The sequence below is a fragment of the Triticum urartu genome, chromosome 1A (assembly GCF_056163025.1).
Source record: "Triticum urartu cultivar PI428250 chromosome 1A, HENAU_Tu73, whole genome shotgun sequence".
Lineage (NCBI taxonomy): Eukaryota > Viridiplantae > Streptophyta > Magnoliopsida > Poales > Poaceae > Triticum > Triticum urartu.
The window spans coordinates 33,885,083-33,906,664 of NC_141873.1; the positions used below are offsets into that span (position 1 = coordinate 33,885,083).

Sequence of the window (21,582 nt, forward strand, 5' to 3'; positions counted from 1 at the left end):
TCATGTTCCTTGTATAAGGGGCTTTCAAATAAGATCCATCTTAAATACATTTTGATGAGTTTTTAAATCTTCGTTAAGTTTCAACTGCTGAAACATGGTATGCGTGAACGACAAAAACACAAGTTCCAAAAACTGAAACTAAAAATTTGGTGTGCCTTCGTGCGGAATCCAATGACTTGTGGGTCGTGAGGCAAATCGGGCGGCCAGACAAGTTTCAACTACGAAAACTTGGTAGAAACAATGATAAATTTAGCAAGTTTTAAAACTAAAACTGAAACTTAAATCCTAAACACTAAACCCTAAAACCCTAAAAGCATATGAAATTTGGTATAACTTGGAAAAAAATTCATGTTCCAATATTTGAAAGTTAGATTTTTGTTATAAAAGTTGTCAAGATGGCGGACACAAATATGCAAACGAAACTTAATTTAGATTTTCGTTTCAAAAGATAGAGTAAATCAAAATTAAAAGATGGAATAAAAAAGATTTGAGATGGATGACTCATGCAACTATACAAAAGCATGCATGAGGTCTTCCAAAAAAACATGTATGCATGCGAATCTCCAACCAAATGGACGGCAAGAATCTCTTTTCTCGACCATTAATTAGCTCAACAAAACCAAAAACCACACCAACTACCGAATCATATGTGTTGAGTTTTCGTGCGTGTTGGTGCCGTGAGCATTCTCGTAAGAAAAATCTTGTGCGGTTGTATCAGCTTGACACGATGGTAGACCTGAAAATAGACTCCATGGTGAAGAAAAATCGAATCAGGAGGCTTGAGACCTGAGGCCGGCATGGCTAATCAAGAGGCACAATTTTGGGCACACACGCAAGGCAATGAACAGATTTGAGACCTTGAGGCCGGCCGGCATGGCTAATCAAGCCGTCGTCGGATACGACAACCGATTGACAGGCAGCTGGTAGCCAGTATGGTGTCACGAGGCACGCACGCACTACCCTTCGTCCTTGCAATCAGTGGCGCATATCTGTACCGGATCCACCACCACCCACTGACATCACCGCGCACAACGCCGCACTATAGCTACATTTAGCTAGGTGCCACTCACTCGCTCCCTCACCATGGCTAGTAGAGTATACTCTCTTAGCTCTATATATAACCCGGTGGTTCGTCCAGAGTCTAGCTCCATCCATTAGCATAGCATCCATCTCCGGCCAGCAAACACAAACGAGCTTCTCTTTCTCCTCCTCAGGTTCAGGGTAATTGGCCGGAGTTGAAGACGAAGCCGGCGGTGAAGACACGAGGGGGATCATCAGTTCATCACAGAGATCGAACGGCCATGTGTAACAACAGCGGTGGCCGCGGCGGGGCGAGGGCGGCGAGGAAGGGGCCGTGGACGGAGAACGAGGACGCCCAACTGGTATGGTTCGTGCGCTTGCTCGGCGAACGCCGTTGGGATTTCTTAGCTCAGGTCTCAGGTTTGCGCGGTGGCGGGTGATCGATCCAACCTGACTCTACGGCCAGTCACCATTAATCTTCTTCTACCTCCCCTCCCCCGGCGTGTTCTCGGCTGTGCTTCGTGCAGGTCTCCGGCGCACCGGCAAGAGCTGCCGCCTCCGGTGGGTCAACTACCTCCACCCGGGGCTCAAGCGGGGACGCATCACCGCCGACGAGGAGCGGCTCATCCTCAGCCTCCACGCCGAGTGGGGGTCCCGGTGGTCCAGGATCGCCAGGAAGCTCCCCGGCCGCACCGACAACGAGATCAAGAACTACTGGAGGACGCACATGAGGAAGAAGGCCCAGGAGGAGAAGATGCTGGCCAAGAAGAAGGCTGTCGCGGAGGCCTCCTCCTCGACCACGTCGCTGACGACGACGACCTGCTCGGCCTCCGCCACGCCCACGTCGTCCAGGGCGGCCACCACCGAGGCGCCGCAGGAAAGTGGTACAAGCATGGACGACGAGGCCGAGGAGGAGGCCACCACGTCGGTGAGCGAAGAGAAGAAGGCGGAGGTGGTGCAGTACTGCTCCGCCGTGGACATAGACCAGCTGTGGAATGACATCGCGGCGTCGGAGAGCTACCCGGAGATGATGATGAGCTGGGGCTCAGCCGGAAACGTCGCTGTCGCCGCCCCCGTGGAGCCATCGTCGCCGGTGTGGGAGTTCTGCGAGGATTACTCCCTATGGAGGATCGACGACCACGAGTACTACAACAAGATTGATCAACACGCTCTGAATTGAGAGGATTTAATTACGTTTCTCTTGTTGTTCTTGTTCTTAATTCCTAGCTAGCTAGCTTTATTGCACTACTTGTATTACTATATACTAATTCATGCATGTAATTATATGTAAAACTCGAGTTGTGAGATTATATTAGTGACAGCTAGCTTTTTGTGCACATGTGTAAGTCACTAATTATCATATTTCTGGAGAATCTGTTGCAAATTAAACTTGTCAAAATCAAAGATAGTGAACTAGAAGTTCTCTTGGGCTTAATTAATCGATGAGACAAATATCGTTCCTCCGTTTCGGAAAAAGTCAACTAGTTCTCCGGCCTCTGCATATATATTTCAACAGATTCTTTGCATCTATACGTCTGCATTTAAATCCAAGGGTGGGTAAGAAACATTTCATTTTCCTACACACAAATGTTTTTCTTTTTTTCGCGGGTTTTATACAAATATATTTTTGGGAGAACTTGATATTTATTCAACCTATACAAGTGGAAATATTCGCGCATTTTTGCACGGTTAGATATTACACAGCGCAAAGTGAAAAATGGTATAACTTTAACGGTAGATATACGCGCAAAGTATAGATATCATCTTCACCAGAAAATATATCCTATATGCCAAGATACCAACACACGAGTGCATGGGAATCCATTTCACAAAATTGCATGGGAATCCAATGATAGAGCCCTAGCCCCATGTCAAGCAAGCAACTTGCTAGATCAAAAGATGCCCAGATCAGGAGGCCAGCTGGTACCCATGGAATAGCAAGGAAGAAGCAAGAAGAAGAGACCACCATGCATCATCCCATTGTGGAGGTCTCTTTCCAACTTTTCATCATGTCCACCTCTGCCTTTCCATCGCTCCAATAGCCTGTTCAAATCCCATCTGATAACAGTACTCTTTTCACCTTCGTCAATGGCCGATCCACACCTTTGCTCCCCCGGCCGGGTCCACGCATGGGCGCAAGCAAACTTCCGCCAGTGAAATTGAAAATCACATCTCCTATTTCTGTCACTCACTGAGTCATCTTCAGCGGTATTTTTCTTCCGTTCCGTTGAAGAACGCCGATGGTATTTTTGTCCCGGCTATTTCCGTTCCATTATTGGTAGGAGGCAGGGCATATACCTCCACGAGATGTGCAAGTTGGAACAAAAAGCCCAAGTGGCTTTGTGATAAGGGGTGAGGTGAATAAAAATATGGGGGCGGAAAGGTGGTGATAAGGAGCAAGGGCTGCCTTTGTTTCTTCTTTTGGGGGTTGCTTTGCTCCTAATTCTTACTAACCTGACATTATCTCCGCGGTTTGTTTACACCCACTGGTGGTTCACCACAAGACCTTTTGGTTTAGTGTGCTAGTTACCCCACAGAAAGATTGTTTTTGCATCCGTTAATTTTGTTCCTCCGTTGTTAGGCTGTTGCATTAGAATCCTCGAAAGAAATCTCTTTCCGCTTGATTCTAACTTTTTCCAGACGGACTAAACAACGCATCACGACTGTAAATAATAATGGATTTGTTAATTCTCAATCATCTAAGAATTAAGAGTTAATTACACAAAACCACAACTTCAGGTTAACTTATAACACTTTACCACAACTTTTGAGTTTTTAAATAAAAAACCACAACTTCAAGTCAATTTATAACACTTTACCACAACTTTTGAGTTTCTTTAACACAAAACCACAACTTCTGAACTAATTCTCAACATTGAGCCCAAATCTATCGGTCAACTTCTTTTAATAGCCAATCTGATTGATTGGGCCCACATGTTAGGACCTAAGTTGAAAAAAGGTGGCATGTGCGCATCTCCTATGTGGCCTACCATTTCCTCCTCTTGCCATCCCGTACCGGCGCTATCAACTCCACCGACGCATTGAGCAGGGAGCTGGTTGTTGGTGGGGTGGTCGAAATTCTGCGACAAGATAATCACTCCGAGCATCCTTGAAGGCGAGGTTCCTAGTGTCGCAAAGCCGCACCCGTCCGGACTATGGCATGGTCAGGCGGGGCACGCGAACTAGACAGAGAGGTCTTGGGGAGCTGCAGGTGAACGCATCGTCGAGGATACGATGATGTCGTATGCAGACTGCTATGTTACACATATCCAGTCAGCGCCACGTAGGAGGGAACTTGCTACCTAGAGCCTGACATGTGGGCCAAATCATTCATATTGGCTATTAAAGTAGTTGACCGATAGATTTTGGCTCAATGTTGAGAATTAGTTCAGAAGTTATGGCTTTGTATTAAAAAACTCAAAAGTTCCGGTAAAGTGTTATAAGTTGCCCCGAAGTTGTGGTTTTGTGTTAAAAAACTCAAACGTTGTGGTAAAGTGTTATAAGTTATCCTGAAGTTGTGGTTTTGTGTAATTAACTCAAGAATTAATTAAGTCCCAAGCAACGCGTCAAGATTCATGCAACAAAAATTTCTATTGTTTTCCCTTTTTGGTGTTGTGCTCTGACTGCAGACACTTGCATGCAACCGATTTGCGTTGTACGTTGTATTTTACCTTTTTTTCTTTGGGTTATTCTTTTCTGGGTGCAACTACATCTGCACATTTCTCATCGGCTTCACCATTTCCCCCCTTTTTTTCCTTTTGGTTTCCTTTGTTTTCTTTTTTTTTAATTATTTGGTTTTCATCGATATTCTAGTGTTTGTTTTCCTTTTTTTCTTTTAATACACGTATACATTTTTGTACACATTGCACATTTTTTGTATACATTAGACATGTTTTTAATACATGTTTAAATTTTTGAAATACACGAATAATATTATTTTTCAAATATGTGTTTGATTTCTACTTATATTCATGCATATTGTATATTTTTGGTACACATCTCAAACATTTTTTACACATGTTTAATATTTTTCAAATACATGATTTAATTTTATCAAATATTTTTAAAAAAAATTTAACTAAAATATGTGTCACAAAATTCATATACACGTTGAAACATTTTTCCATTATTTTTTTAAAGTGGAAAAAATATTCTTGAAAAACGGCAACATCTTATTAAAAGGAACGTACATATTTTTGGATGGTACGAAACATTTTTTTAATTACACAAACATCGTTTTTATATTTTGTATCATTTTACAAAAGTGTCACGTACATTTTTTGAAATACATGAAACATTATTTTCTGAATGTTATGAACATTTTTTTAAAGTACACCAACAAAAGTTTTAGACCATGTTAACATTTTTCAAATTCATGGTGTCACTTAAAAAATAAGTACTTTAAGGTTTTTAGAATGTATGTATTTATAATATTTCAACAATATAAACAAAAATAAAAAGAAAAAATATGAACGAAAAAAGAATAGAAAGTAACGTACAACTGTGTGATTATGGACCGGCACATTTAGCGCGTGCTTGTGTCTCGCTGCGGGCGAGACACAGTTGCTCTCGGCTGAACAAGAGACCGAGCAAAGAAGCGAGCTTGCTAATGGGCCACTGGCAAGAGGTCTCAACCTTCACCTAAGACCAAGAGATTATGAACGAAATCACTATTTAAGGATTACTCCTTATAAAGGTCACTCTCATCTTTACAGGCGCTGACTTCTAGCGCATTGCATATGCGTCACTTGTCATAAGTTAGGAGTTTTTCTTTTTTGTTGATTCGTTTATTCTAAATGTCTTGTCCCTCGAACCGTCCGTTTAAATCCTAAACTGTTTTCACTGGTTTTCTTTTAGAAAAGGAGGAGGACCCCCGGCCTCTGTATCTGGATAATGCATGCAGTCGCTTTATTAATTATTCACACAAGACCTTACAAAGTCATAAAACAGTAAGACCAAAGCCACCGTCTAGGCAACATCTGTCGCTACTCCTATCCAGTTGATAAAAGGGATGCTGGTAGCCTGGGCCTAATATCAAACAGACCTCGCAGCCAAACCTAACATCTAAGACTGAGGTCCCAACCAGGACTCTTGCCGGGTATGGGGCACCCACCAGTCCGGCGCACTCCTCAACCAGGACGCCTGCCGGGTATGAGGCCACCGCGGCAACCTGCCACCAATCCATCTTCAGTGTTGTACTGCTGCATCTACCTTGCCTGGTCTAGCTGCCGTCGACGCCACCACGACGCCAAACAACGCCACCACCCTGTGCTCGTTCATCATCACACGTCCACCGAGGAGACCCCACTGCTCCATGCCGCTGAGACCCACCGTTATCGACGTGCCTGATACCACGTCGCTCCTCTGTCGCGAACACCACCTGTTGCCACTGGTCCCATCCCCTCAGCCTGCAGTTCCTCTAACCAAGCACCCAAACGCCCCTGGGGGCGCCTCCAAGAAGGGAATGACTCACGCAGTGTCGCCGCTGCCCGATCTAAGGAGATTTCGGGTTTTCACCCGGGCATGGGGTCGGGGTGGAGGGCATGGACCTCAACGGCGCTTGCAAGAAGGAGAACGGCGAACCTGGTCGTCGCCACCGTCGGGATGAATGAGTCATCCAGAGTTTTCTCCGGTCTGATGGCACCTCTACCAGCTCCGAGGCCGACGACCGCGATCATAAGCCACCAAGTGCAGCGGGAGAGAGCCAACAGCGTGGAGGAGATCCACCGGCAACTCACCGCCCACGCGGTCAAGACGCTGTCCATCCACCGCCCCCTCCCCCCGCGCGAACTTCGCCAGCCGAGGGCGCCGTCGCCAATCCTAACGGGGTCGCCGCCCCTGGTCTAGGTTCCTCCACGATGGCCGGAGTGGCGAGATCCGCCACGAGCGACGAGATCCGGCACCGCGCGGCCGACGCCATCGCCCAAGCCCGCCGTCGGCCGATCCATCTGCCGCGCCGTCGGGAGCCCGCACACTGTCGGGACTCCCACACTCATGGATCTGGGCGCCCGTGCACCGCCGCAAGCCCGCCGCCTCCGGGATCCGCCACACCGTCGGGAGGGCCGCACACCACGGATCAGGACGCCCGCGCCGCCGCGGATCCAGGAGAGTGAGGAGAGACCCTCCGTCGCCGCCGTCGCACGCACGGGCTTTGCCCGGCGCCGACCATCGGCAGCGGCGGAGGAGAGAGGGGCGCTGGAAGGTTACTAGGCGGCGGTGGCTGAGCCCTCCGGAGCCGCCCGCGGGGGAGGCGACGTGAGAGGGAGGCCGCGGATCGGAAAGCCGATGACGATAGATCGTCCACCGTTGTTGTTGGGTTTCTCGCGCCTAGATCTTCGAAACTGGATTCCGTGTTAATAGGTTTCGAAAAACCATTTTTCACGAAAAAAAACCTGAAAAAAACCCAATGCAGGGAGCATGATTTATTTTTTCACTTTTTTTCCTTTTTCGAGAACCACAATTGTGGTACTGGCGGAAGCAAATCTTCGCCTCCATGAGAGGCAAAGATGTGTTTCTCATGGAAGCATATTTTTTTTTCGAAAAGCACGGTTATGTTTCTCACGAAAACAAATATGTACCTCAATGAGAAGCAAATATGAGCCGTGGAAGCACAATTTTAATTCTATAATTTTCTATTCTCCAAACCTAGGAAAAAATGGGCGAAAACCAAAAAACTAAAACATACCCATCTAAAACCTGAAAACACATAAAAAAATAAATTCTAGAGGAAGCACCCAGCATGCGATATGTGTAGTGGCTAGACTTGCCACTTGGCATGCTCCCAACTCACTCAAAGTGACCCTTAAACGTCCTCAACAAGGGGCTGCAAATAGCACAAAGAAGCACCAAACGGGCCGGCCTATTAGGCAACTAATGCTTTTGTGACCAGTTCTTTGCTAATTTTATACAATTTTCCACTTGTGTGTACTGGTTTTCTGCCCTTCTTTGGTTTTATACAGTTTTTGTACTTTTTATGTTTTCTTTCATATTCCTTAGATCTTTATGGATTTTTTCCATTATTACTATTTATTTTGCTTGCCTTTTAATATATGAGTGTTTTTAGATAATTCTACATTATTTCATTCACATGTTTTTTGAAATCAGTACATATGCTTCATTTTCAAATTCGGTGAATTCTAAATTGGTTTTTAAATTATGTACTTTTTAAAATTCTGGTTTATTTTTTGGATTCGACGCATTTTAGAAAATTTGTTTATTTTTGGTAAAACATCTATTTATTAATGTTTTAAATAAATTCCTTAGAAAACTTAGATTAATGGATTATTTCATATCTTCAACATTTTTTAGGAAAATTCAAAATAAAATACCAAAAGCAAAAAAACAAACCGGTAAAAAAACTTGAAATTCTAGAAAAAGAAATCTGAATGAAAAACATAAGAAAACAAAACCGATCGTACTAAGCTTGGTTACTATAGTTTGGCCCTTGCCCATGTGAGGAGGGAGACCTCTGATTCCCTGACCCATGCGGTGGGCAAGTCCTATTCGGCACATAGTTCGCCAAGTAGTGACGCAGTACATACCCTCTCCGTGGCTATTTCTTTTTTAAATAATACATTTTTTTAATAATTTAGAGAAATATTACACCGCTTTTTAAATTTTTTTTAAATAATACACGGTGGGCCCGGGGGAAGCTGACTGGCTTCAGTCGTTTGTGGCGTAGCCAACAGGCTTTGTTGGCCCACTACGAGGCCGACTAGTGTCTTTTCGGCCACGTGGAGGCCGACTATAGGCCGGACCACGTCACTCGGTCTCGGGGTTCCCAGTCGGCCAGGCCCAGGCCAACAGGCCCAGTCTACTTACCCAGGGCCGACAGGTAGCCCAGTCGGCTTCCCCGTGGCTGATAGGAGGCAGCCACCCCTCCAGTCGGGCGCACGCCCCTTCTTCCTCCCCTATTCCTCTTCTCTTCTTCTATTCTTCCCTTCCTCTCTCCCCATCCGAAAAAACTCTCATTTATGCACCATTTGGTAGCCGGTTTCTTGCCCATTTTCCATCGTAGTGTTATTCTAGAGGGTTGGGGGAGGTAAGGGAGACCTCGATCTCACGATGGGATAGCTCATGGTAGTGGTGGTGAGTGGTGTAGGTGGTGGTGGTGGTGGAGGTCAAGGTGGTGGTGGTGGTGGAGGTGGTGGAGGCTCCAGTGATTGAAGGCCGCCGTTCGTCGTTACTTCGCACACTTCAAGGGTAAAATTCAACCGACATTTTGTCTGTCATAGTTGTTCCGGTAGTATTCAGTAGGTTTGGTGATATTTCGGTGTGAGATTATTCAGTTGGCTCGGCAATGTTTCGGTGTGCGATTATTCGGCTGGTTCGGTGATATTTCATAATATATTTAGATGTCAAACATTAAGGTATGCGAATATTTTTAGTTGGTTCGGTAATATTTCGTAATATATTTAGATGTCAAATATTTAGGTGTGCGGATATTTTTAGTTGGTTTGATAATATTTCGTAATATATTTTGATGTCAAATATTTAGGTGTGCGGATATTTTTACTTGGTCCGGTAATATTCCGCAATATATTTAGATGTAAAATATTTAGGTGTGTGGATTTTTTAGTTGGTCCGGTAATGTTTCATAATATATTTAGATGTCAAATAGTTGTGTGAATATTTTTCAGTTTATCCTTTTGCTTAATAATTGTCCATGTTGAATAATTTTTTAGACCAGCAGAGATGTCTGATGTAGTGAAGTTCGTATTTTATTACGGTCCTGGTACTGTCCAAAGAAATGTGATGGGAGCTGATCTAAGTGATTTTGAGTAAATAGAGGTGCCACTGACTGTCCCTCAAACATGGTATGTTAGTCAGTTGAAAGAATGGTTGACAGGAAGTTTAGGGCTTAATACTGAAATACACATCGTCGGTGTGCATGCATTATGGACCCGGTCAAGTTCAATCGTTTACTTTTATTTGAGGTCAATAGAGCGGGACCCTCAGTGGGTGCGCTGGTTACAAGGTTGTGAAAGCAGGGAATGCAATCATGTTGCCTTAGTGCTTCCCATCATGAAGGAGGTCAGTGCACCTGAAGGCGAGGGTGGTTACGATCCTGGCCAGAGCAGTGAAGGGATGCATTTATCTATGTCAAATTTTGTGTCAAATGCTGGAGATGACAGTTACGAACCAGGGCAGAGTAGTCAGGTAGAAGGAGGAAATGCCGATGGTTATTACAGTGGCGAGGCGGACGCTGACAAGGTAGATGGGCAGATGCAAAACTAGATGGAAGATGAAGATACAGATGGTGATAGTGATAGTGGTCATGCCGATAATTCAGACGAGTTGGATGGAGAAGAGAATGTAGAGGAGGTATCGAATCCTGCATCATGGAATAAGTGCGGGAAACTTTGGCGGGAGAAATGAGCAGGAAACAGTGTTGCCGCCTGGTCCAATAGCGGCAGGTGCCACGCGAGAACTTAGGGGGTCTTTTTTGTCATTCTTGTCCAGAGGTGATCATTTCTCTCAATTAGATTAGCCAGGTGATATTTTTGTACACCTGGTTCAGAGGTGATCATAATTACGGTGCAAAATATGGTGGGCATGCACCTATCGAGTTCGGTGTAGCCGATTGCAGCTAATCGGCTTAGGCGAAACCAATTAGTCCTAATCAGACACACTAAAACCGGCAGGAGCTTTACCCTGCAGCCGAGAGCCCTGTCGGCTTCCCCACCCGATAGGATCCCATTCGGCTTCCCCTAGGCTGACAGGACCCCATTCAGCCGCGCCAAGGCCGACCGAGGCCAGTCAGCTTCCCCCAGGCTAACCATGTATTATTTTTTTTAAACTGCACGATATTTTCTAAATTATTAAAAAAAATATTATTTTAAAAAAATAGCCTCACCGTGAGCCTGTATCCACCAGTTTCGGGTAGATTCTACAACCTTCCCTGAACCAGTTTTTCTTCTCTTCTTTGTTATCTCTTCTGGTTTCTCTTTCTTTTAAATTTTTCATTTTTTTCCTTTTTATTTTCTGTTTTCCATTTTCTTTTCCTTTTTTATTTTCATTTTCTCCTAAATTTAATTTTTCATTTTAGTTTTTTCTTCTCTTTTTTTATGTTTTTTATTTCAATTTTACATTTCATTCTTTCTTTTTCGATATCTTCTTTCTTTTCCAATTATGGAAACATCTTTCAAATTAGAAAACACTTTCTGAAATAATGAATTTATTTTAATCATAAACATTATTTGAAATCAGGATCATTTTTTAAATTACTGAACATTTTATGTAATCGTGAACATTTTGGAATTAACGGTCATCTTTTGAGATTTTGTAAAAAATTTGGGAAATCATCGACATGTTTTTATTTTTGCTGAACATTTCTTGAATGAATGAACATTTTAGAATCGAAGACATTTTTTTGATTGTAGAACAATGTTTAAAAAAATGTTCGGCCAGGACGCGAACATTTTTTGACTTTTGTGAAAAAATTATTATTATTCAACATTTCCATTAAATTACGATTATTTTTAAAAATCCCAACTTTTTTAATATGCAACATTTGTACATAATTGTGCAAAAATTAACATTTATGATCATTTTTTAAGAAGAATTAATATTTTTTAACAAATCCGAACATTTCTCAATTCCTTGAATGTTTTCTGAATATGCGTACCTTTTTTGAAATCATGAACAATTTTTGAAATTTGCAAACATTTTAGATTATTTGAGTTGACAAACATTTATAATTTCACGACATTGTTTTTGAAAATTTTATTTTTATTCTGAATTTGTAACTTTTATAAAATCCTAATTTCTTTTAAAATAGAACAAAAAATAAAAACGAAATGAGAAAAGGAGGATATCCCAAATTGCGCATAAGCCTGCCCAACAGGGCACACGTGGGGAAGGGGACGCATGCCAAGCCTCTCTGCGGTAGAAAGCGAGGTAACGCACATGGGAGCTCCTTACCGGCGCATTCAGCGCCCGTTGGTGTTTGTGGCGCCTACGCAACTTATATGGGTCGGCCAATCACGATGAAGAGGTGAATCGACCGCCAGCGAACACTCGCGTGCATGCTTCGTTCAATGGTTGACCGGTCGTGGTAGACTAAAAATAAATAGAAAATCAAAATAGATCCTCAATGTCAAAAATGTTCACGGATTTAAAAGAATGTCCACAAACTGTAAGAAAGGTTCATCAAATTTATTTTTTTAAAGATCTCCGGTTTTGAAAAGTTCATTGTCTTTGAAATAAGTTCACTAATTTGAAAACAAAAACATCGAATTTAAAAACATTCCATCAAATTTTAAAAACATTCACTGATCTGGAAAAATGTTCATCGAATTAGAAAAATGTTTGTCAAATTTTCAAAAAGTTCATTGATTTTGATAAATCTAATTAGGAAAAGGATTATCAATTTTGAAAAAAAATTGTCAAATTTTAAAAACCGTTCATAAAATCCAGTGAACTTCTTCTACGAATTAGAAAAAAAATCCAAAAAAGGGAAAAAAGAAATGAAGAAGGAAGAGAACACTAGTAGAAAAAGGGCCTGTTGTCCCGGTTCGTAAGGGCCTTTTGTCCCGGTTCCTGAACCGGGACTAAAGGATCGGTACTAATGCCCTGTCCCTTTAGTTCCGGTTCAATCCAGAACCGGGACAGATGGGCCTCCACGTGGCCTGTGCGCGGAGCCCGGGTAGGAGGGCCTTTAGTCCCGGTTGGTGGCACCAACCGGGACCAATAGGCATCCACGCGTCAGCATTTCTGTGGCTGGGTTTTTTGTTTTTTTTAAAGGGGGGGGTTTGGTGGTTTTGGGGGGTTAATTTAGGTGTTTCATATATTGTGTTAACTAGCTATAATTAATAGAGAGAAGTGTCCTCTCTTATGTCCGTGCTTGGTCGACGCTACGTACTATACATATGTATAGAGAGGACTAGACATGCTAGCTAGCTAGTAAGCAAACGAAGGAAACAGAAGATCGTCATGAACATATATGCATACAGAGAGAAGTGATATCGACCACCTCTCCTTCTCCGAGAGATTGGTCGAACAACAAGTTCTCGTATATCTATCCGACACTACCGGCTACATATATACAATAATTATCTCTTACAAATATAATCTCCTAACATACGGACTCATGGTCCACATAGTATTCTTCGTCTTCAGCGATCACGTGATCAAGAAAGAATGCCGCCAATTTCTCTTGAATTGCTCGCATGCGAGTTGGTGCTAGGAGTTCATCCCGCTTCCGAAACATCTAATTTGAAAAAGGGGGTCAATACATACATATATATATATATATATATATATATATATATATATGAATGAATGAAACTAAACACAAATGATGGTAATAAAATAAAATTGTGAATGTTGTTATTTACGTACTTCATATTGTTCGTCAGTGTAGCCCCGCTCACAGGTCGTGTGGCGGATGGACTCGCAAATGTAGTATCCACAGAAATTATTCCCTTGTTCCTGCCACAACCACTTTACAAGAAATAGAGGTCAATCAAACTGATAAGTAAGAATGCCAAATGGTATTGATGAAACTAGCTCTTGAATCAATAGGAGATGCGCGGAACATGCTACTATAGTACTTACTTTCGGGTGTCTAAATTGCAGCTTCTTCAGGAGTCCCGGAGCTTTTTTGGTGAATTTTTTCCAAACCTTGCCAGGCAAAGAAAATAATTACTTGATATATCAGGAAATGAACAAAGTTGCTGATGTGGTGGATAATGATCGATTTAACTTACTTCTCGAGCATTTGAGTCATGTCCGCATAGTCCTGGGGATCTTTTCGTCTTGAGTCTAAGACGGTTACTAGTCCCTGCTCAAGCTTAATCTCTAGGAGAATATAGTGGAAACTGCACACGCGTGCATAACTCATCAATTACATTACTATAAACTTGACTAATATATAAGGGAAACCGAATACGCACAAGACAGTAACACTCACTTGAAGTTGTAAGGAAAGAGTATTATATCTTTGTTTTCATTTATTACCAACGATCCTAGCAAGTTAGCCTCGGTATCTGCGGGATGAAATTTAACCTCAGTTTCATCTATGAGATATGTGTTAATGAACCCAATATCACCGACTTGTCTTTTATTCAATTCGGCGATCTTCAATCTGCATAATATAGTGAGGATAATTATAAATACATGCAATGAGAGAGTTGAGCTATATAGAGAGACTTAATGACAGAAGTAGTACTACTTACAGATAGTAGCAGGTGACCGTTGCTTTATCGAGGGCCAATTGATTGAAAAACTGAAAGAAATCCTCAAATGGAACAGGCAACAGATCAATTCCAATGAGTTCATGCTCCTTTTTAACTCTCACATACAAAGTACTCCTCCCCCCAGACTCTCTACAGATTTTCAAGTACCAATCATGCAATCTTCGCATCATCGTTGATAGAGATCTTTCATTTTTGACGAAAGGCTTCCCGTACTCGTATCTTTGTATCTGCACCTCCATGAAATCATAATGTACATCGTCGGGCAGGTAATCTCCAAGAATGCTATAACCGGGCACCATCCTCGGATCATTATCGACGATGTCGCTAGGCACCTTGAGCGGGGGGCACGATTGCTTCGCTTGTTCGCCAAGCTGTGCAATTTGTTTCCCAGCTCGTCGTTCTTTCAGCCTTTGATCACTAACAGTACGTCCCGACCGCTCCGCTTCGACAAATTCCTTTCCAATAATGCGCTCATAGTTTCCTTTCGGCGGAGACTTGGGTGGTTTTGTCAGGGCAGCCAGAGTGCACTTCGCTTTCACCGGATCTACCTTCTCCTCCGGAGGTGGATGTTTCTTTGCTTTCACCCCTTCAAAGAAGTTCCTCACTTCTTCTCGCGCGATCTCGGCATTCTCCTCCGGGGTCCTCTCGTATGGTAACTTCTCTGGAGTCTTCAGAGAAGGACCGAATCTGTATGTCCTCCCGCCTCTGGCTGTACTACTAGACGCCGGCAGAGCAGACGGAGCGGTTGTCTTCTTTACTTGGTTACGAGGCGGAGGAGAAGGACTACGACGCGCCAGAGCAGCTGGAGCGACGGCAGGGCTCTTCCGCCCTTGCTGACGAGGCGGAGAAGGAGGAGGCTGGCTGCTCGGGCGCGCCGGCGCAGGCGGAGAAGGAGGCGGAGTGCCGCCACGCGCCGGAGAAGGAGCCGGCCGAGTGCCCTGATCGTCACTCGCCAGAGGAGGAGGTGGTGGAGGAGGCGGAGTGCCCTGACTCACCGGAGGAGGAGGCGGTGGAGGAGGCGGAGTGCCCTGACTCGCCGGAGGAGGAGGAGGAGGCGGAGGCGTCCAGTTCGGAAGGTTGATGAGCTCCTTCCGCCATAGGCATGGAGTCTTCAGAGCAGAACCCAGCCTAATCTCCCCTTCACCGGTAGGGTGGTCAAGCTGGAGGTCCTCAAATCCCTCCGTTATTTCATCCACCATCACCCTAGCATATCCTTCTGGAATCGGCCGACAGTGAAAAGTTGCGCCGGGTTCAGTAGGATAAACAGAGCCAACAACCGTGATAGCATCCACAGGAGCCGTCAACCGTGATTGCGTCATAAGGTGGCAATTTTGAGACTCCGTGAGAGCATCCACAGGATAGCTGGCAGGAGCCGTCAAGACATGCTCCGGCTGAAGCAGCTCGGTGGAAGCCACGCTGCTTCTCTGCTGAGATGGCGGGGTAGCTTCGGGGGAAGCTTCGGCAGTTCGTTTGCTGCGATTTGCTTCTCGTTCCTCTATCGCTTGTACCCTTGCTTGCAGCGCCTGCATTTGGGTCTGTTGCACTTTTTTCCTCCTCTCCTGGCATTTGTAACTGCCTGCGTCCGGAAACCCAACCTTCCACGGAATGGAGCCTGGCGTGCCTCGTGTCCGTCCAGGGTGCTCAGGATTCTCGAGGGCCGTTGTGAGCTCGTCGTTCTCTCTGTCTAGAAAGAACGTCCCTTGCTGCGCTGCTTCGATATACTGCTGAAGCTTCTTGACTGGTATGTCCATTTGATCGTTCGTCCAAATGCACTTCCCTGATACAGGGTCCAAGGTTCCGACAGCCCCGAAGAACCAAGTCCGGCAACGGTCTGGCCAGTTAATTGTCTCTGGTTCGATCCCTTTATCAACCAGATCATTCTCAGTCTTGGCCCACTTAGGTCGGGCTACGAGGTAGCCACCTGACCCCGTGCGATGGTGATGCTTCTTCTTCGCAACATTTTGCTTGTTTGTCGCCGACATCTTCTTACTCTTTTCCGATGTCTTGTGGTCCACAAATGCGGGCCAGTGATCTCTGATCTTCTCATATCTGCCCTTGAATTTTGGTGTCTCTTTATTTTCGACAAACTTATTCAGCTCTTTCTTCCACCTCCTAAATAGTTCTGCCATCCTCTTAAGAGCAAAAGACTTGATTAATTGCTCTTTAATTGGCTTCTCCGGATCATCCTCTGGCGGTAGGGTGAAATTTGACTTCAGCTCAGTCCAAAGATCATTTTTCTGCATATCATTGACATAAGACACCTCATGGTCTTCTGTAGCCGGCTTTAACCATTGCTGGATGCTGATCGGGATCTTGTCCCTAACCAAAACCCCGCACTGAGCAACAAATGTGCTCTTTGTCCGGAGGGGTTCAATCGGTTGGCCGTCGGGAGCGATTGCTATGATCTCAAACTTTTCATCCGAGCTCAACTTTTTCTTCGGGCCTCGTCTCTTTACCGAAGTTGTGCTCGATCCGGAGGGCTAGAAAAAAGAACAAAGACTTAATTAATATGTGTACATACCAAAACAATGAATGCATCAATTATCTAGTCAGCAGAAGCTTAACTAAAATATATACCTGGCCGGACTCGGTTCGGTCACCGGAGACGTCATCACGGTCTCCTTCTTGCACCGACATTGGGTCACCGGAGCCGTCCTCACGGTCTCCTTCTTGCACCGGCATTAGGTCACCGGAGCCATCATAATCATAGCCAGCTGCTTCCAGACCATCGGTGTCGTTGAGAAACAACGAGCAGACGGCATCACTTCCTCGTGCGATTATGTCCCCCAACAACTCTTCTTATACTTCGTCTCAGGCGGTGTCCATAGTTTCTACAAATATTTACAACATGGCAATTATTATTCAAACATGACAGATGGATATATTAGTGGCAAACGTAGAACTAATATTAATTAGTTGCCTCGACGCTGCTTCTCTAGGGTTTGGGGTGGCCTCGACGCTTCTTCTCTAGGGTTTGGGGTGGCCTCGACAACGCTTCAAGGATAAAAAAATAAGAGGAAGAAGAAGAAAAAAAGAGGAGAAGAAAGAATAGAGGAGTTCTACTCCTCTATTCTTTCTTCTCCTCTTTTTTTTCTTCTTCCTCTTTTTTTTATCGGGAACGAGGGTCGTCGAGGGTCACCGAGCGGTAGAGGAAACCCTAAATAGCAAGTATCGTGGGTGTGAGATACATGTGGCCGTCGGTGTCGGACACTACATCCACGTCCCACAAGTGACGTGGGCGTCGAAGCCCGCGTCACTTGTGGGACGTGGATGTACTGTCCGACACCGACGGCCACATGTATCTCACATCGACGATACTTGCTATTTAGGGTTTCCTCTACCGCTCGGCGACCCTGACCCTCGACGACCCTCGTTCCCGATAAAATAAAGAGGAAGATGAAGAAAAAAAGAGAAGAAGAAATCTTTCTTCTCCTCTTTTTTTTCTTCTTCTTTCTCTTTTTTTTATCGGAAACCAGGGTCGTCGAGGGTCACCGAACGGTAGAGGAAACCCTAAATAGCAAGTATCGTGGGTGTGAGATACATGTGGCCGTCGGTGTCAGACACTACATCCACGTCCCACAAGTGACGTGGGCGTCGAAGCCCGCCTCACTTGTGGGACGTGGATGTACTGTCCGACACGGACGGCCACATGTATCTCACATCGACGATACTTGCTATTTAGGGCTTCCTCTACCGCTCGGCGACCCTCGACGACCCTCGTTCCCGATAAAAAAAAGAGGAAGAAGAAGAAAAAAGAGGAGAAGAAAGAATAGAGGAGAAAACTCCTCTATTCTTTCTTCTCCTCTTTTTTCTTCTTCTTCCTCTTCTTTTTTATCCTCTTCTTCCTCTCATGTTCGACCCCCCCCCTCGTGTTGAAGTTATCAGGAGGGGGTATATCGACCCCCCCCCACATTTTGAAGTTATCGGGAGGGGGTATATCGACCCCACCCCACGTGTTGAAGTTATCAGGAGTTTATATCGACACGACATACGTACATGCGGGAAAATAATATTACCGGGGAGGGGGTATATATCGACCCCCCTCGTGTTGAAGTTATCGGGAGTTTATATCGACACGACATACATACATGGGAAAATAATATTATCGGGGAGGGGGTATATATATCGACCCCCCCTCGTGTTGAAGTTATCGGGAGGGGGTATATCGACCCCCCCCCCACGTGTCGAAGAAAAAAAAGAAGAAAAAAAGAGGAGAAGAAGAAAGGAATAGAGGAGAAGAAGAGAAAAATAGAATATATATTCTATTTTTCTCTTCTTCTCCTCTATTCCTTTCTTCTTCTCCTCTTCTTTTTCTTTTTTTTTCTTCTTTTTATTTATTTCTCCTCGTCTTCCTCTCCCCTCTTCTTCTCCTTTCTTCCTCTTCTTATTTCCTTTTTCCTCTCATTCTTTTTCTTCTTCTTCCTTCTTAAAAATACATGAAGTAGTATTGCCTAATTCATTGTTCATATGAATATACAAACATTTGCATATTTACAATAATTAATATCACCAAAAAATTCTATGAACAGAAAAAATCCTAATTTTTTGTAAAAAACTATCTTTTGCATATATATACATGAACATATATATACACAGAGAACATATATACATATATATATAAAACAAGCATATATAAGAAAAAAAAAGCATATATATGACAAAAATGCTAGCTAGGGAGGGCGCCGGCCGGACCTGGAGGGCCGCGGGGTCGGCGGCGAGGATGGCGACGGGGCAGTGGGCACGCGCTCGGGGTAGGGGGCGCGGGCGACGGCGACAGCGGGCCGGGGCGGCGCGCGTCGGGGAAGGGGCCGGCGCGGGCGGCGGTGAGGGCGGGCCGGGGCGGCACGCGTCGGGGCAGGGACGCGGGCGACGGGGACGACGGGGGCGGGCGGCGTCGGGGCAGCCTAGCGGCGTCGGCGTCGGCGGGGGCGCCAACTGCAAGATGAGAGTGAAAATTTCCTAAGTGTGGACTTATATAGCAGAGCCTTTAGTCCCGGTTCGTGGCAGCAACCGGGACTAAAGGTGGGCATTAGTCCCGGTTGGTGCCACCAACCGGGACCAAAGGCCTCTTTTCAGCAGCCCAAAGGGCGGGAAGCGGCGGCCTTTGGTCCCGGTTGGTAGCACCAACCGGGACTAAAGGGAGGCATTGGTCACGGTTCGTGGCACCAACGGGGACCAATGCCCCCTTTAGTCCCGGTTGGTGCCACCAACCGGGACCAAAGGCCTTGTGCTGCTGCGGTGTCGAAAGTTTAGTCCCACCTCGCTAGTTGAGAGGGGTGCGCAGTGGTTTATAAGCCCCACTGCCGCACCCCTCTCGAGCTTCTCTCCATTGCAGGCTTACGGGCCTAATTGTCACTGCTATGCCTGTGGGCCTACTGGGCCTTCTACGGGCCTGAATCATGGCCCTTGGATGGGTTTCTAGTCGTATTCAGGCCGTGGGGGCCCAGTAGGTGGCACTTTTTTGTTTTTTTGTTGCTTTATTTATTTTATTTTCTTTTGTTTTTTGCTTTATTTTTTAATTCTTTATGCTTTTAGTTTTAGAAAAATTATAAACTTTTTGTTAATGCCATTAGTTTTCAAATTTGAAAACACTTTTTTTGTTTTTTTGTTTTCTTTGTTGCTTTATTTATTTTATTTTGTTTCTACTTACAACAAAATACTTATTGTTGCTATTTTTTCCAGTTTTTTTGTTTTGTTTTCTGCATTATTTATTTTCTTTTGTTTTTTGCTTTATTTTTTATTCTTTTTGCTTTCAGTTTTAGAAAAATTATAAACTTTCTGTTAGTGCCATTAGTTTTCAAATTTGAAAACACTTTTTTAGTTTTTTTGTTTTCTTTGTTGCTTTATTTATTTTATTTTGTTTCTATTTACAAAAAAAATACTTATTGTTGCTATTTTTTTGTTTTCCAGATTTTTTGTTTTGTTTTCTACATTATTTATTTTCTTTTGTTTTTTGCTTTATTTTTTTTATTTCTTTTTGCTTTTAGGTCAGCAAAATTATAAACTTTCTGCTAGTGCCATTAGTTTTAGAAAAATTATAAACTTTTTGTTAGTGCCATTAGTTTTCAAATTTGAATAGTTAAAATTTGAATTCTTTGAAATTTGTGTGAATCACAAGTTTGTGATTAACTTTACTAAAAAAAATGAACATAGATGCACCTATAGAGAAAATTCGACCTAAATTCATAGTTTTCAAATGAACTCTGAAAAAGTTGGCATAGCATACTCGTGTGTTACAAAGTTGGCATGGTATCATCATAATAGTTGCGGGAGAAAGTCTTCACTTTTTCTTCGCTTGTGTCATTTGCTTATTGCGCCGTAACCATGGATAATCTTCATCATTTATCAGGATGCTTGGGTCAGCCTTGACATTGAAGGGAGGAATTTCATGAAACTTTTCATAATCTTCAGACATGTCTGTCTTGCCGTCCACTCCCAGGATGTCCCTTTTTCCTGAAAGAACTATGTGGCGCTTTGGCTCATCGTATGATGTATTCGCTTCCTTATCTTTTCTTTTTCTCGGTTTGGTAGACATGTCCTTCACATAGATAACCGGTGCCACATCATTGGCTAGGACGAACGGTTCGTCAGTGTACCCAAGATTTTTCAGATCCACTGGTGTCATTCCGTACTATGGGTCTACCTGTACCCCGCCGCCTGACAGATTGACCCATTTGCACTTAAACAAAGGGTCCTTAAAATCATGTCCGTAGTCAAGTTCCCATATGTCCACTATGTAACCATAATATGTGTCCTTTCCACTCTCGGTTGCTGCATCAAAGCGGACACCGCTGTTTTGGTTGGTGCTCTTTTGATCTTGGGCGATCGTGTAAAATGTATTCCCATTTATCTCGTATCCTTTCTAAGTCAATACAGTCAAAGATGGTCCCTGGACAACAAGTACAACTCATCACAAACAGTGTTGTCACCTCTGAGACATGTTTCCAACCAACTGCTGAAAGTCCTGATGTGTTCACATGTAATCCAGTCGTCGCACTGCTCCGGGTGTTTGGAGCGCAGACTTTTCTTGTGTTCATCGACATACGGGGTCACCAAGGTAGAGTTCTGTAGAACTGTGTAGTGTGCTTGAGACCAAGAATATCCGTCCCTGCATATTATTGAGTCACTTCCAAGAGTGCCTTTTCCAGTCAGTCTCCCCTCATACCGCGATTTAGGGAGACCTATCTTCTTAAGGCCAGGAATGAAGTCAACACAAAACCCGATAACATCCTCTGTTTGATGGCCCATGGAGATGCTTCCTTCTGGCCTAGCGCGGTTATGGACATATTTCTTTAGGACTCCCATGAACCTCTCAAAGGGGAACATATTGTGTAGAAATACGGGCCCCAGGATGACAATCTCG

General features: G+C 44.2%; 1 protein-coding gene across 1 annotated transcript; it reads left to right on the forward strand.

Moving 5' to 3' along the window:
* The first annotated feature begins 1,095 nt into the window (after positions 1-1,095).
* Positions 1,096-2,357, forward strand: LOC125544433 (uncharacterized). Its single transcript, XM_048708132.2, has 2 exons — positions 1,096-1,440; positions 1,548-2,357. Exons 1-2 carry the CDS (start codon positions 1,302-1,304, stop codon positions 2,198-2,200), a joined length of 792 nt encoding a protein of 263 aa, XP_048564089.1. The 5' UTR covers positions 1,096-1,301; the 3' UTR covers positions 2,201-2,357.
* The last annotated feature ends 19,225 nt before the right edge of the window (positions 2,358-21,582 follow it).